Source organism: Amblyomma americanum, chromosome 1 (assembly GCF_052857255.1).
Source record: "Amblyomma americanum isolate KBUSLIRL-KWMA chromosome 1, ASM5285725v1, whole genome shotgun sequence".
Classification (NCBI taxonomy): domain Eukaryota; kingdom Metazoa; phylum Arthropoda; class Arachnida; order Ixodida; family Ixodidae; genus Amblyomma; species Amblyomma americanum.
Window position 1 is genome coordinate 207,513,027 of NC_135497.1, and position 15,193 is coordinate 207,528,219.

General features: G+C 42.1%; 1 protein-coding gene across 1 annotated transcript in view; it reads right to left on the reverse strand.

Moving 5' to 3' along the window:
• Positions 1-15,193, reverse strand: part of GAPcenA (GTPase activating protein and centrosome-associated) — an 85,249-nt gene that overhangs the window by 56,260 nt on the left and 13,796 nt on the right. Inside the window, exons 5-11 of the mRNA XM_077648343.1 lie at positions 14,693-14,876; positions 8,237-8,434; positions 6,954-7,116; positions 6,566-6,684; positions 5,984-6,050; positions 1,070-1,181; positions 745-911 (exon numbers count right to left, since the gene is read on the reverse strand). Of these exons, the coding sequence (XP_077504469.1) occupies positions 745-911; positions 1,070-1,181; positions 5,984-6,050; positions 6,566-6,684; positions 6,954-7,116; positions 8,237-8,434; positions 14,693-14,876 (1,010 nt within the window). The remainder of the gene's footprint in view (positions 1-744; positions 912-1,069; positions 1,182-5,983; positions 6,051-6,565; positions 6,685-6,953; positions 7,117-8,236; positions 8,435-14,692; positions 14,877-15,193) is intronic.

A 15,193-nucleotide genomic window follows, 5' to 3' on the forward strand; every position in this document is an offset into this window, starting at 1 on the left:
TGTGGCTTTTAAAACCACTACTGTGTTTTTTTAAGCTAGAAGCATAGTCCACTATGAAACCATGCGATGTCTTCATAAAACATGTTAGGAAAATTGTAGCCATTTATGAGTGCACATTGAACAAAAAAAAGCCCTTTGTGGCCACTGTTAATGTTAGTTACATTGAGTTTTATGGTGCAAAAGCAAATGCTTGCAGCTCCTACACAATTATGTTGACATCAAAGTGCCTTAACCGCTGCCTCGATAAATTCAATGTTCAGTGCTTCGAAATCAAAACAATAAAATGCCCCAAGTGGTATAATGGGTACTGCTTCTTCTGCACTCTTAGAGACCACAGAGCAAGCAAAAGGAGATGCTGAAGAGGTCTGAGTATCAATGCACTTAACACCCCCTTGCCAGCTGGTCTGATGGTGTATTAAATGACCAGCAGTACCACTTCTGCTCCTTCAGTCAAATAAATTGCCTTTGCTGAAAATAAATCCTCACAGAGGTAGAAGAAAGTAGAGCATAGGCCAAGTTCAAATTATTCGAAATTCAAATGAAAAGGTGCCATTCAAACTTACATTCCAAATTATGCATTCCAGTGGTACTAATTTTGTGATTATCTGCTGCAAGTTCAGTCACAATTTTAATCATGTTATATTTCCCAGTTATTCTCACTTTGCTTTAGCAGCAATAATTAAAAATTTGCAAGCAGCTCTTCACAACAGCAAAAAGAAAAGCAAGAAAAGAAACAGGCCTTACTTCTCTTAGACGTAGGAAGAACTCTTCATGAAAGGGTTTCCGTCCAAAGTACCAAAACTTCTCTGCCTGGGGGAAGATCTTGGCTTTTGTCTCAAAGACAAAGCGCACAGGCTCACGCACACCAGTGACCACCAAATCCACGGCCACTGTCATATACACCCGTGTGTCTATCATCATAAGTGGCAGAACAAAGAGAGACACAAAGAACAACTTAAGATAGACCCAGGAGACGTTAGCACGAAGAGTATGAGAACAGACTGAACTACTGCTGCCCCTATTCTCGACCCTCATCTAAACACAGCAATGAACATGGCTCTGCAACTACCTCGTGAGGTCTCCGTGTTGAGTAGTTCAAATGCTGGCTCCTGGGGATTCCAGCGCCCAGTGATTTGATAGGCTGTTGGTTCTGTCCCCACTGTGGACTTTGCCATAGACACCTGGAAAGAGCCGCCAAGAAAACAAAATAAAGTGAAACGAAATGAAACAGAAGAAACTCCACTATGATCACACACGAAAAAGTATCAACTGATCCCAAACAAGATGAGCAGTAAAAGAAAAAACACACCAGGGAAAGAAGGATGTTAAACTATCACAGCTTTAACAAAATTTTTTCAATTTACAGCACAGTGAAGACCTCAGGTGCATCAACAACTTGAGAACAGTGAAAAATCATGAGAAAACAATACAGTCCAATTTTATTAACCCACAAAATATGGCCATTTTTCCCACGGTAGGGCATATCTTTTTCTTGTAGCTTGCTACCCGTTTCTTTTTCTTTTTATGGGGTTTAAAGTCCCAAAGTGATTCGGGCTAAGAGGGACACCAGGGAAATCCGACCGCCGCAGCCGAGATTGAACCTGCATCTTTCCGGTCAGCAGCAGAGCATCATAATCTCTCAGCCTCCATTGCAGCACTTTCCTTGTTTTATGTACATCAGTTTCTTGGCATGCATACAATATGATGGCTAATAAAGCAGTGAGTCTACTTTTTTCCCTAAGCATTTTTTTACCAGACACACCTAGTGATTGCATACAAACTCCTGATTTACCACACTTCTGCTGCTTGATAAGTGCAAATACCATATTTTGCAGTATACAAGTAGCACTTTTTTCTGAATTTTTCGTGGCTGCATCTTATACAATGGCGCAACTTAATTATAGCCAAAAATGACCAGCAACCACAAGTAATCTTGTGCCGGGCCCAGTAACTGTTTGAAAAAAAAATCAATGCGTAAAATAGGAAAAAACAGCTATTTTTAAAATGTTATCTTATGGGTAAAATCACGTAATCACGCCAATTTTGAATTGAATGCAGCGGCTGCTGCATGCAGTCAAGCCATGTTAGATTTCCAAGCCAAGTTTCGATTGCAGCGTCAGCTCCATCGGCATCACTTCCATTTGGCCTCATGGACGTTGTTCCTGCTCAACATGAGACCTCCTACGAGTTGAAGGAGCTACAATGAGATTAGGTTGCATCCCGTTGTGAATATCATATCAATAACCAAGCATCCCCACGCAGCCCTGTTGGTAGTGCCTTGCCTGCCAATCTTTCTACCGCGTAGCTACCTGCTCGTGGTCATGAGCTTCCAAATGACATATGTGTTTTGTTCTCTAATATTCGTAGTGTTGTTAACAAGCGTGATGATCTGTGTACTATCATGGACACGTGCGATGCAGACATTCTGGTCCTCACCGAAACCTGGCTGAATTCAAAGATTTCTAATGATGAAATACTAAACTGCGAAAAGGATTTCATTACTTATCGATGTGACCGTGGAGACAGAATAGGAGGCGGTGTTCTGATAGCGGTCGCTGATCATCTGCATTCTTCACACGTGTCACTTGTTTCTTCACTAGAAATTGTATGCGCCTCTATACGCATTAATCATCGAGACGTAATCTTCTGCGCATCCTATCGCCCTCCAAATGCTCCATCGTCTTTCTGTAGTGAACTTCATGTGCTCAATCGCATTTTAGTTAGGTTTCCTTCTTCGCCAATCTTTTTACTTGGCGATTTCAACATGCCAAAAATAATTTGGTCTGGCGCGTTCCCTTCCACTCTGGATTCGTCACCTGACACGATTGGCTTTATAAATCTGTGCACTGACTTCAATTTTTCTCAGCTCATTACCCAGCCAACCCGTATCACCACTACTAGCGCTAACATTCTTGATCTTGTTCCAACTACGCTTCCTGAGCTAGTTCATTCATTGGCATTTCTACCAGGCCTCAGTGACCACTCCTTCATCCAGTTTGACCTTAAAGATACTAGCACACGTGTGCGACCCAATCCCAAATATATCAGAGTTTATTCAAAGGCAAATTTTCCGTCGATTAACGCTGAACTCGAAATCTTCTTAGGAGAGTGCATGCCAAACTTTTATAACCGTACTGTGGAAACGAACTGGCGCCTTTTTAAAGAAAAAGTTCATTTTCTCGTCCAAAAACACATACCTTTACGCGTCATATCAGGCAAGCAACGTTCCCCGTGGTTCACTGCCGCATTAAAACGCCTTTTAAGTAAAAAAAAAACGAGTTTATCGTAGAGCGAAAACCACCGGTTGCCCTGATCACTGGGATGTGTACCATGCCATAACATCTGAGTATCGAAAAGCCTTAAGAAACGCCAAGCAGGTTTTCTTCCAGAGTACGCTTCCGTTTTTGTTGATTGATAATGCCAAAAAATTTTGGAACATCATTTCTGGTCCCAAGCATAAAGCAATAGCTCTGAACGATAGAAGCGGCGCAGCCATTCCTTCATCAGAATGCCCTCAAGTGCTAAACGACGCCTTCTCGAATACTTTTTTACAGCAATCATCTGTTTCTCTGCCCTCTCTTCAGCCTGTGCAGAATCCATTAATGGACCCAATTGTGTTTGACAGTCTTGGTATAGAAAGTCTAATTAATAATCTCAAAATTTCTTCGTCTTCGGGAATCGACGACATAAATTCTAAATTTTTAAAGAATACAAGTGTTTATTCTTCCATTTACTTGTGTGCACTGTTTTCGCAATCTTTGAATTCAGGAAAGCTACCCGGGGACTGGAAGGTGGGTAAGGTGGTACCAATATTCAAGTCTGGTGATGCTCATTGTGCTCTTAATTACAGACCCATATCATTAACGAGTGTCCCGTGTAAACTGTTTGAACATGTCATTTATTCTAATCTAGTTAAATTTCTAGGAAATCATTCGTTTTTTTTCCCTCATCAGCATGGCTTTCGTCAATCATTTTCTTGTGAAACGCAACTCATTTCCTTCACCCATGATTCATTTGATGCATTAGACAAGGGATTTTTCATTGACTGTGTATTTTTGGATTTTCAGAAAGCATTCGATCTTGTTAATCACCAACTACTATGTTTTAAGCTCGGCAAACTAAACATCGACCCAAACATTTTTTCATGGATCGAGAGTTTTTTGCGTAACAGAACTCAATTCGTCACTGCAAATAACGCTGATTCCTCACCATGCTCTGTTACCTCCGGCGTGCCTCAAGGTTCCGTGCTCGGGCCGCTATTGTTTCTAATATACATTAACGATCTACCAATTTCTATTAACTCCACAATTAGGCTTTTCGCAGATGATTGCGTTATTTATCGAGTAATCAAATCCGCTTCAGACTCATCCTTACTTCAAAGTGACCTAAATAAGGTATCTAGTTGGTGTAATATTTGGCTCATGAGACTGAATACTAACAAGTGTAAGGTCATGCGTATTTCACACCGGTCTGCTAACGAAAATCTTATTCCCTACAATATTTCAGGTTCTCTCCTTGAGCAAGTTACCACATATAAATATTTAGGGGTTCATATAACTGCTAACCTTTCATGGCAGGCACATGTTGATTATATTGTTAACAATGCTAACCACATGCTTGGCTACTTGCGTCGTAATTTTTCCATGGCTCCATCTTCTTTAAAACTGCTACTCTATGAAACCTTAGTTAGATCGAAATTAGAATATGCGTGCTCTGTGTGAGACCCGGGACTTGAAACTCTTACTAATCAGTTAGAGTCAGTACAGAATCGTAGCGCCCGATTTATTTTGTCTATTTTTCCCGCACTGCTAGTGTAACTACAATGAAAAATACTTTGAACCTTCCTAGCCTTTCCCTTCGTAGAAAACTCGCGCGAATACTAACTTTTCAGAAGATTTACTACCACAATTATCACCTAAACCGGGATCTTCTATTTGAACCATCGTTCATATCACCTCGCACGGATCATCGCCACAAGGTACGCATTCCATACTGCCGAAGCAATGCATATTTTAACTCGTTTATACCCAAGACGGCGAGCGGTTGGAACCGCCTGCCCACCTTGTTTGCCGACATTTCTGACACTTGTTTATTCAAAAATGCCGCGGAAAACTATGTGTTTGACTAGGCTGTTTTCTTACGTAATCTGATTTGTATTTTGTTCAAGCTTACGTTTTTTTCATTCCTTGCTGTATTACATTACATTTTCCATTTACTTTTTGTTTTCATTTTGCTGCATTGTTTTTACTTTTTTATCCACTCCCTTCTGTAACGCCCCACTGGGGCCCTGAAGGTATTGTAATAAATAAATAAATAAATAAATAAATAAATAAATAAATAAATACGTGCTGGAGAATGGGAACCGAGCAGCAGAGAGACAGTTTGACGCGAGCAAAAAAAAAAAAAAATGATTCGGTACAGGAGCCATGCTGCAATAGTGCTCCAGTTGATGAAGCCAACAAAACAAAATAGCTGGTGGTTTAGCATTGCTAAGTATGAAATATTGTGAAAAAGCTCACTTTTTGCAGGTGGACACAACCGCCACATACCTCAAAGCGCAACTGAGGTGTCCACTACCACTGAAACCCGAGGAGTGCAGCTAGAAGTGCTTTCACACAAAAAAGGCAGCCCTCGGAGAGAAGGAACACAGGCCAGAGGTGGAGGACCGTCTGCGCACGGCAGCTGCTGCAAGCATGTGCTCGTCGCACTCTAACGCAGGGATCCATGAACAGGTACGAATAAACAGGTGCGTCTTACATACACTGATGCGACTTATGTGCGATTTTTTTCACAAAAGCTACAGTTTGCGGGGTGCGGCTTATGCATAGGTGCGACTTATATACTGGAAAATATGGTAACCAGGACTGCATACTACAGGATGCTGATGACACCTGAGAGGAAATTTGAGCTGCTCCTATACATACATGAATGAGAAGGACTTGAATTACTAGGATATTCTGAACAAAAATTCTACAATACTCACCATGCCAATCAGTTGCATATCGCTGTGTTTCACGTGTCGGCCAGGGCAAATAAGCATGCCAAAGCACCTGCCATGAAAGCAAAGAAATTCCAAAAAAACACTTTTATGTCACCTATATGACAGCCTTCCCTGATTTTCTTTTAATTTTTTCATTCTAACGTTTTCATTCATTTCCATGCATAGCCTATGCATTTAATTACTTCCATTTAACATAAAATTTGTACATTCCTTCTGACACCAATTCTTCACTCATTACTTAAAGAACTTTATCCTCAATTCGTCAGTGCTTCATTTCCACAGAGCGTCAAATAATGAGGTGCTCTACAATTATTCCCCTGTTTGTTTAGCAAAGAAAGACATTCTTTTCCTCCCCTTCAAGCCATCACTGGTGCAGAGGTTTTATGGTTTCTATGCACTGATTTCACAGATTTAACAAAGCCCTCATCACTAATGACAAAGCACTGCTTGAAGGTCTGGTTCGTCTACATCTAAAGTGCTTGGTCAGCGCCACAGCCAAGACCAACCAATACAGTAAGCTGAGAAGAGTAGCAAAGTATATGAAATGCCACAGAAAAGGGGCACCTTTCAATGCCAAGCTCTTGGGTGGCAGTTGTCTGCTGGATTGTCACTTGCACCATCTTCTCTGTATTGCAGCGGAACTTGAAGCAGTCCTTATCTCGAGCACATGCTGAAAAATTGCCCTAATTGGAACATAACAAACAAGTCAGTTACAGCAGGTAGTAGAAAACATGGTGCATCACACAAAGAAGAGCATGCAAGATTGACTTGGTGCTAGTTCATAGCCCTCATTCATTGGCCAATATTCTTGTACATCATTACGGTATGCATCCAGGTAAAAGCACTTCCATTTTGAAAAAGCCTAATCCATTTTTAGTTTTATCCCTTGCCTTACAAACTACCAAGAAATGGGCCATAACACTATCCCACACTTCGTCGTTGAATCACTCACACGTGTGTCTTCTTCACGCACATCCAGGGAAGCCTCAAAGGTGTGCACTTGCTCATTGTTGGGAACTCCTGTCCCAACAGAACTGAGCGGTGGTGAGCCTCCTAGGGCACCTGGGGGCTGTCGTGGCATTCGACGAAATGCGCCAGCAAAGCTCTGCAACACCCTGCGGAGGACAATCCAAGTACAGCAAGTTTTTATCCAGCTTCATAGCATTTTATCATCATCATCACCATGATCATGCCCGTCCCTCAAAAAAAAAAGCAGAGTTCAAAGCAGCACATGAACTAACTACAATAAAAAAAAAAAACTGGCCTCACTCTACTTGCACCAGATGCACCAACGACAGATAGATGGTGGCTTAATACAGTAAAACCTCGTTTATAGGTTCCCAGTTCTTACGCTCAAACTCGCAGGCAACCATCAGAGTTGCAGTGTTTTTCTTCGGGCTCATACATTTCCGGATAACACGATGCCCCAGCTGTCAATTTCGAAATTTCAACAAATTCTGGTCGAACAACATGTTTAGCGACCAAACTTGCAAGTGGGCCGAACCTGAGTGCATGCGACATGGAGAGACCTTGACTCGAGAGCTCGACTCTCACTTTCGAGGAGACCACTTGACCTTTCTGTGCCTTCGCTTTCTTTCCACATTCACAGCCACACACTCTTTTGCTTGTGCATGCATTGACAAGCTATGCAGCCCCAAGATCATCGAAATGTTGATTTCTTGGGTGAAGGTCGCCGCAGCTATCTTGAGGAGCAGCGAGAACAATAATTCAAGCTATATTTGTACCCTGATTCCAAATACAATGCGTGATGCATTCCAAAACCGATGGATTAAGGAACCTGGCCCCAAGTGTAAGCAATAAAAAAGCTGAGAACTCCATCCTCCAAGTCTATGCTGCATGTTTGCCATTTATTTCGACTGTAGCGTAGCTAGCGCCGAACTTGCTCAACATTTTTGTTTCTGAAGCATCAGATTTTCAATAATTTGTCACCACTTTATCAAAAAATAAAAATAAAAGACTAGATGTAGTACCACCAATGTTTTGATTACTTCATGTGCCTCAAAAGTTGAACTCTTCAGTTAATTTTGATGATGGTAAAAAAAAAAAGGCTGCATTAAATAACTCTAGTCAGGTAACATCAAGAATTTTACCGCAGCAGCACACAGGTGCAGACTGACATTATCCGACAGGTTTACGGTTGTGCACCTGGTGACTGCGAAGGCATGCAAAAGCAGCTTATATTTAATACCTATTAAAACACACAAGAATATTTGCCTGTGTACTGCAGCAGGCCCTCCTTTGGTGCACCGAAAGACATGGCATTGGAAGATGGCCTCCTCGGCACTGTTTCCATGAGAACAGGTGAAAGCAAAACAGTTCTGTTCGGCGGAACCCTGGATGCCTCTTGCACAGAACAGGATTCGCTGGACCGGAAAACTGGCAACTTCACTGCGTGTGCTGCTTTCATATACCCTGTACAAAAGAAAACACATACCCTCAAAAATTGCAACAGATAATGCACATGACACTGATGTGAATGAAGTGTCTCGGTGGCATGCGTGCTCTCCCACTCTGCCCTGTGTGCTTTCAGTTACCTGTGTGCTGTGCCTTGGTCGTCCTTACATCTTTCTCGCCTTGGGCCACGTAACAATATTGAGCAACATGAGGCAAATAATCCATTAATGCCTATCACATCAGTTATACATATCGCTGTAACTAAACACAACACTAAGCTGTTCTAGTTTCTGTGGGATGGACTAGTGGAACCACCATAACATGGCATCTCCATGCAATATTGAAATTCAACTGGCATATTATTTAGCACTGTTATGCATTGTGCCATGCATGAGAAAATGGCAAATTCTACCAAGTTGAGCAAACACGACACAATCCCCTGCAACAGCCCTGCAAACCCATATGCATGCTTGAACTGATGAACTTTTAGTCACTTCCATTGCAGGCCCACAATCATCACCAAGAGATGAGAGTCTACTTGGTGTGAAGGTGAAGATATAAAGCTGAACCGTAATTTAACAAAATTTTCTATGTGAAAATTTTTCTATGACATAATTTCAAAAGAAACCACACATTTCTTTTTTTTTTTTGTGAACCAGCATAGTATTTTTCTACAATGGTTTCAATTTAACAAAGTCCTCATACATTGCATGTACAGACCAGCTTTTACAACAACCACATGAGAGCAAGATGAAAAAAGGAAATGCTGGCGTCACTTTACTTTCTGTTTGAGCTCCCCCACATACAAACCACGAGAGCAAACAAAGCGGTTGTTGGGAACATAAAAGTAAAGTGCAATATACTGCTGTACAGTCTGATGTGCCTACATAAAACACACTCTGGGCCCGCTTTTTATCACGAGCATGTCTGGTATGAGTTTTGTACCATTATGATAAAAAGCAATGAGTGCACGCCACGCTCCTTATCACTCTGGCGTTGATGATGATGTCATCTCGGCCTCGTAAAGTATTACAACACTGTAAATGAAACAGCAAGCTTAGCGCTTATAGAACATGATTACTCTGCACACATAATACCAGCTCGTGGTGACTACAAACACTAAGCACGACAAACCACAGTTTCCCACTTTTCTCTCAAGCACATGTCCCTGTGCACCATCTGATGATATGTTCATAATATATGTGTGCCAGCTCGTGCTCTAATTTCAATTTTTTACTGCGATTCTCGTGGCAATTTGTTCACTGACGCTTAACGACAATAATCTATTACCCAAAAGTGTTTTACAGGTCTATAAAGTCAATTAGAGTGCCTAAAACACAGAAACCTTGGCTTGACAAAATTCCACAAATGTTTCAGAAACAAGTAAAACTTTGTTACACTGAGGTTCTACACTGCCCTTCAATAGCCAAATAGCCAAATGACTATGAACAATAAGCAGCAATACTGCAGGTGTTACACGTAATCTTCCACTTCCCTGGGTAGTTTAAATACTAAATAAATGATATGGTATATGGGTTTAACGTCCCAAAGTGACATGGGATATGAGGGACACCGTAGTGGAGGGCACCAGATTAATTTCAACCACCTGGTGTTCTTTGAAGGGATCCGGAAATAATTTTGATGGTCATATTCTAAAGCAACAAATATGTACTGCGAGTACTCAAGTCAAATTTAAAAGCTCTGCATGGAATCTATAATTAATTTTAAAAAATTGCTGCTGCAACCAATTAGGGCGACACCTTACCATGCGTTCTTAGCCGCCTGTATACCCTGATTTGATCACGTGAATGGGCAATCTGGGCGACATTTCTCACTAGGGGTGCTCCACTGATGTCGGTGGGATGAGGTGTGGCGGGATGCATCAGCGTGTGCGAGATGAGAGGGGACAGGGGGAGCATAATTTTTATACACTGATATCTTCAATGTTAATGAGGCTAGCTAAAAAATTTTTTACACTGCAGTGTGCCTTTCTTAACATCAGTAAATACCATTTCATGGTCATTTTAATGTGCACTGGCATCACACAGTACACACACGCCCTGCGTTTCACCTCCATCGAAACATGGCTGCCGCGGCTGGGCTCAAACCCATGTCCTCGATCGAGCTCAGTAGCTGAGCGCCCTAACCCCACAGGGCAGGCCAAATGTAACAAGGCCGGAGACTTGAAACCAAAGGACATACTTGAGCATTTGTGAACACAATTGTGACCTGGCACATTATGAGAAGCTGTAAAGCTACAACCTCAGTGTTTTACTTTCTCTGCACAGAAAAAGCATCCCACCTGCTTCTTTTTCACCACATTATTACTTTGCAAGAACGCAGCACAACATGAATCTGCAGTTCAGTGTATAAGTGTAGCTGTCTGCAGCTAAAAGTCACTACTTTATGCATGAACTTGTGTGCAAAATCTGCTGGCACAGCTGTGAACTGCAGGAAAGTACATAGACATAAAACTGCAAAATGAAATAGATTGCTTATTTTCTGCAGACCTGTGCAGCCTCTACAACATGCAGTTGATGCCATCATATACAGACGACTCTCATTAACAGAAACTTCGAGGGACCAGAATTTTGTCTCAGTTGTGTTGTGTTGGGTTTAATGGCACACAAACAGCTAAGGCCACCATGCACCAAATGTAAGGTATGCGTGTTTGCGTTGCAGGAAGGAACTAAAATGATTTGACATCACCAAAGTGATGGCTCATTGGTTATGGTGCTCAGCTGCTGACTCTAAAGACGCAGGTCTGAAACAGGCCATGGTCGCATTTTGATGGACACGAAATACTAGTGGCCCGTATACTGTGCAATGTCAGTGCATGTTAAAGAGCCCCAGATAGACGAAATTATCTGCAGCCCTCCACTACAGCATCCCTTCATAGCTTGCGTCGCATTGGGACATTAAACCTGATAAACGAAACGAACAATTTAACATCTCAAAACTTGGTCAGAAGCATTGCTTCCTTAAAAAATGTAAAAGCGCTGGAAGTTTCAACTACCACTTTTTCTCCCAGGAGTAACCTAGGGTGTAAGGCAGAGGTTCTCAAACTTTTTCTTGCTTTCAGCAAACAGTTTATTAAATGCCCATCTCTCACTCATGCTCAGAACCCTAACTTCAAGGCAAGAACGCCTAAAACTAGTCACAGAACCAAACATTCCACCGTATTCACACGCTCGGCAGCTGTGCTGCGTAAAGGACCACTTGAAAGCTTGCCTGGCTTTCGATGACTACCTGTCGCTCTCCGCTCCGGCGGCAGCTCGGCGTCGGCATTATTTTCTATTTCAGCAGATACTGACTTCTCTGGCTCAACTGGGCTTGCCGGCGGCAAAACTTCGACCTGGCGCCGCAGACACCATTGAAACGCCCGGAAAAACGCCCATAGGACACGCACATTTTTTTTTTTGTGAGTGAGTTGGCTTGGTGCAGCTAGCTCAGAGGTGCGGCCCATGCCTTCAGTAAACGTGGTTTGTGGTCACTTCTCCACAGAGTGCACACGCAGGCTTGTCCTGTCTGTATGAAGTTATGTGTAAGGTCTGTGTGCCCTACATAAAGAAGGCAGAGAATCACTTTCTTGAAATGTTCTTGTGCCCTACATAAAGAAGGCAGAGAATCACTTTCTTGAAATGTTCTTAGCATGTACAAGACTTCCATACACCTAAAACTGGCGTTACCATGTATAGTTTGGTATATACTTCGTTGTTCAAGCAGACTGCCATTTTTCATGCAATCTTTAAAAGACATTTTATTTACTTATAATATTTAAAAGACATATTACTTTTTTTCTTTGCTTGCTGTGGGCTTGAGCAGTGCACAAGTCTGCTCTCTCATTGTCTTTTATTCTGACATGACTTGGAACCCAGCAGAGTTTTATATTTTGCCGTTGAGCTGTGGCTGTTGTTATTTGGTGTATGATGTCACCAGGTAGTGGAGTGATTGCATTTCTAGACAGAAAAACTGCGAGTACGCTTAGATAGTGTGTATATAATACTGTTCGTGAGGTTTTTGTTTACCATTTTTTCTACGGCCACACCCATGGGGTAACATTCGGCAGTAAAGATGGATGCACATTGTGGAAGTCTTACTGCTTCCTCCCAATTCCATGTACCACAGTGCTTCCAATGTAAGCATAAAAATGTAAGTCCATAAAGCCACCATATTTTTCCTCAGGTGCAAGGAAATTTTGTACATTTTGTTGTGTAGTCAGTTTTCTACGGAACTGTGTTAGAGTGAAATTGCAGATTGCAGGGAAAATGTACCACTGATGTAGTGGATCTCATCTGTGGACAATGTCAGGTAAGGCCCAGTACGCCAAAATTCTGGCACGTCTCTTCTCTTCAAATCGCAATGCCAGTGGCCTGGCAGCTTGAGGTTTATTGAATATTATTTTAGGGCACTTCATTACAACTGGATAGCAGATGTGTTTTGGTAGAGACCTTACTTTAATGATATATGCACAAGTCAAGAGCGGTTCTTCCAATTTCAAGCTGGGGTTCATTTGTTTCTACATACAGGCTGACTACAGGAGATGTCCTCTATGCGCTGCACTAAAGGCGCAGGCCTAAATATTTTTTTTTTAGGTACGATGGTGTCCCTGAACCATACACAATGCAGTCATAACCTAATGAAGAATGTACCGAAGACCGATAAATGCGCAGAATGCATGTTCTATCAGACCCCAAATGTTTCCATGAGAGTACTTCAAATATGTTCAAAGATCAGGAGGCTTTCCTTTTTAACATGTTTATGTGCGGTACGAGCTCAGCGAGCTGTGCTCAATAGCTAACGTGGGCCTCAATTCTGGCAGTCTTAATCCATAAGCATAAGAGGGTTCTCACACAGCTTCCACCCTTCCCATTGACCACATTCTTACGTGGCACTCGCGGTAATACAGGTCGTACTACATTCACCGCTATGGACGAGAGTAGCCCTAGAGAACACTCTTAAGGTTCGGTTACACTACACATAAAATACCTCCGAAAGCAGAAGATTGGACAGCCGTGACAAAAGTGGGCGATGGTCGTCTGCTTATCAGTGAAAGCTGCGACGCAAAGATGACTTTTTACAGGTCCATCAATAGTTTGAAAATTCGACTACCGCGGCCGGGATCGAACCCACGTCTTTCGGGGTGTTCACATCTGGCTGTACATTAAGGAAAGCAATGCATGTTGAGCAAATTTTTCATTTTCCAATAATTGTCTTTTAAAAAACTATTTCTGCCACTCACAAACATTTTAAGTGCACTCTGCTTCATGCTAAAGTGCCCCTTTATGCGTATTGGTCGTTTTAAAGTGTACAGTGCAGTCTGTGAGGCACTGAAAACTATAGCCGAGCTATGCGGGCAATGTCATGCATAGCTGGCATGTCTGCTATGATGCACTGCGATGGTGACAGCTTTGCTGCCATTGGCATAGCTTGCAAAAGCATACCCCGTGTATCTCTGTTTTTTGTCATGTTCAATTCCTAGTGTAGCGCGTTAATTCCATTAAAAAAAAAAAACAATCCTTGGTGGCAGACAATCACCACATGAAGCCTATTACACGTGCTCCAGCCGCGCAATACACAGCTTGCTTTCCCCAAGGGTCAGGGACTACCCAGTTGTTGAGATGCATGCTGTTTCATAGCAGAAGGCTTGCGCAAGATTGAAGCATCATGTGTTCAGACACCAATATTGGTTTTCCTTCATGTGTTTCAATTACTATCCCCGCATAAGTCTATACTACTCTTGTACATGTAGCATGAACACCACAAATACTACAATTAAAACAGCACAAAACCTCACCCCTTTTGCTCAGTTGCCGTGACGTCTTGCTACTGAGCACAAGGTTTCGAGTTTGACCTCAGTCATACTGGCTACATTTTCGATGCGAAATTGCGTAAGCATTCCTTCACTCAGTTCTGGTGAATGTTAAAAAAGTCAAGGTGGCCAAAATTGATGCGATACCCTCTCCTACAGCATGCATTATTGCCAATATGTAGCCCTGGCATGTAACAATCAAGTACAAGGAAGGTAGTTAAAAATATGAAAGAAGACAGACTTTAGAAGAATTATGAGAAGCACTGGCGCTTAATTTTGCATGACTGCTTGGCACACATAGTACAAGACGGAAGTACAGACTGGTTCTTGTAAACCTGGAGAGACCAGCATGAGGATGTATGTAAGCATTGCTAAATTATAGGTATTATGTAAGGCCACACATGAACACATGAAGGATCACTGTTTAACCTTAGTTTTGAAGGATAGATGAAACACATGCTCACGTGACAACACCTTCCGAGTCAGGTGGGACTACAAGTGCCACCTGTATATGCTGCTCAGGAGACTGATCATTAAGGATGGCCATGTTGTTCTGGATTTCCACCTCACTTCGCGGAGCATTGATGGCTGCACAACCCAAGTAGGCCACTTCTTCAAAAGCCTGCTCATGACCAGACACCTCAGGACCTGCAAGTTCACCAATAACTAATGCTTCAGCTCCAATCGTTGATTAGTCAGTCAGTTCCGGCACCACTAAAAATTGGGTATGTTAAGCACTGCTGCTAGCTACACATAATTAAAGGTGCAGCCCAGCACCACAGATGGGTACGTGATTAAATGTATCAATGTAACAAGAAAATCAGCTCTTCGACATACGATTCCTCTCAAATCTTTGGGGATTATTTCAAGCAAAACCATTCACATTATATAGTGTATAGCATTTGTAAAACAATTTTCACTGTAAGACAACATAGCTTCTCTGGACAAGCAAGCTGCCTGGTACA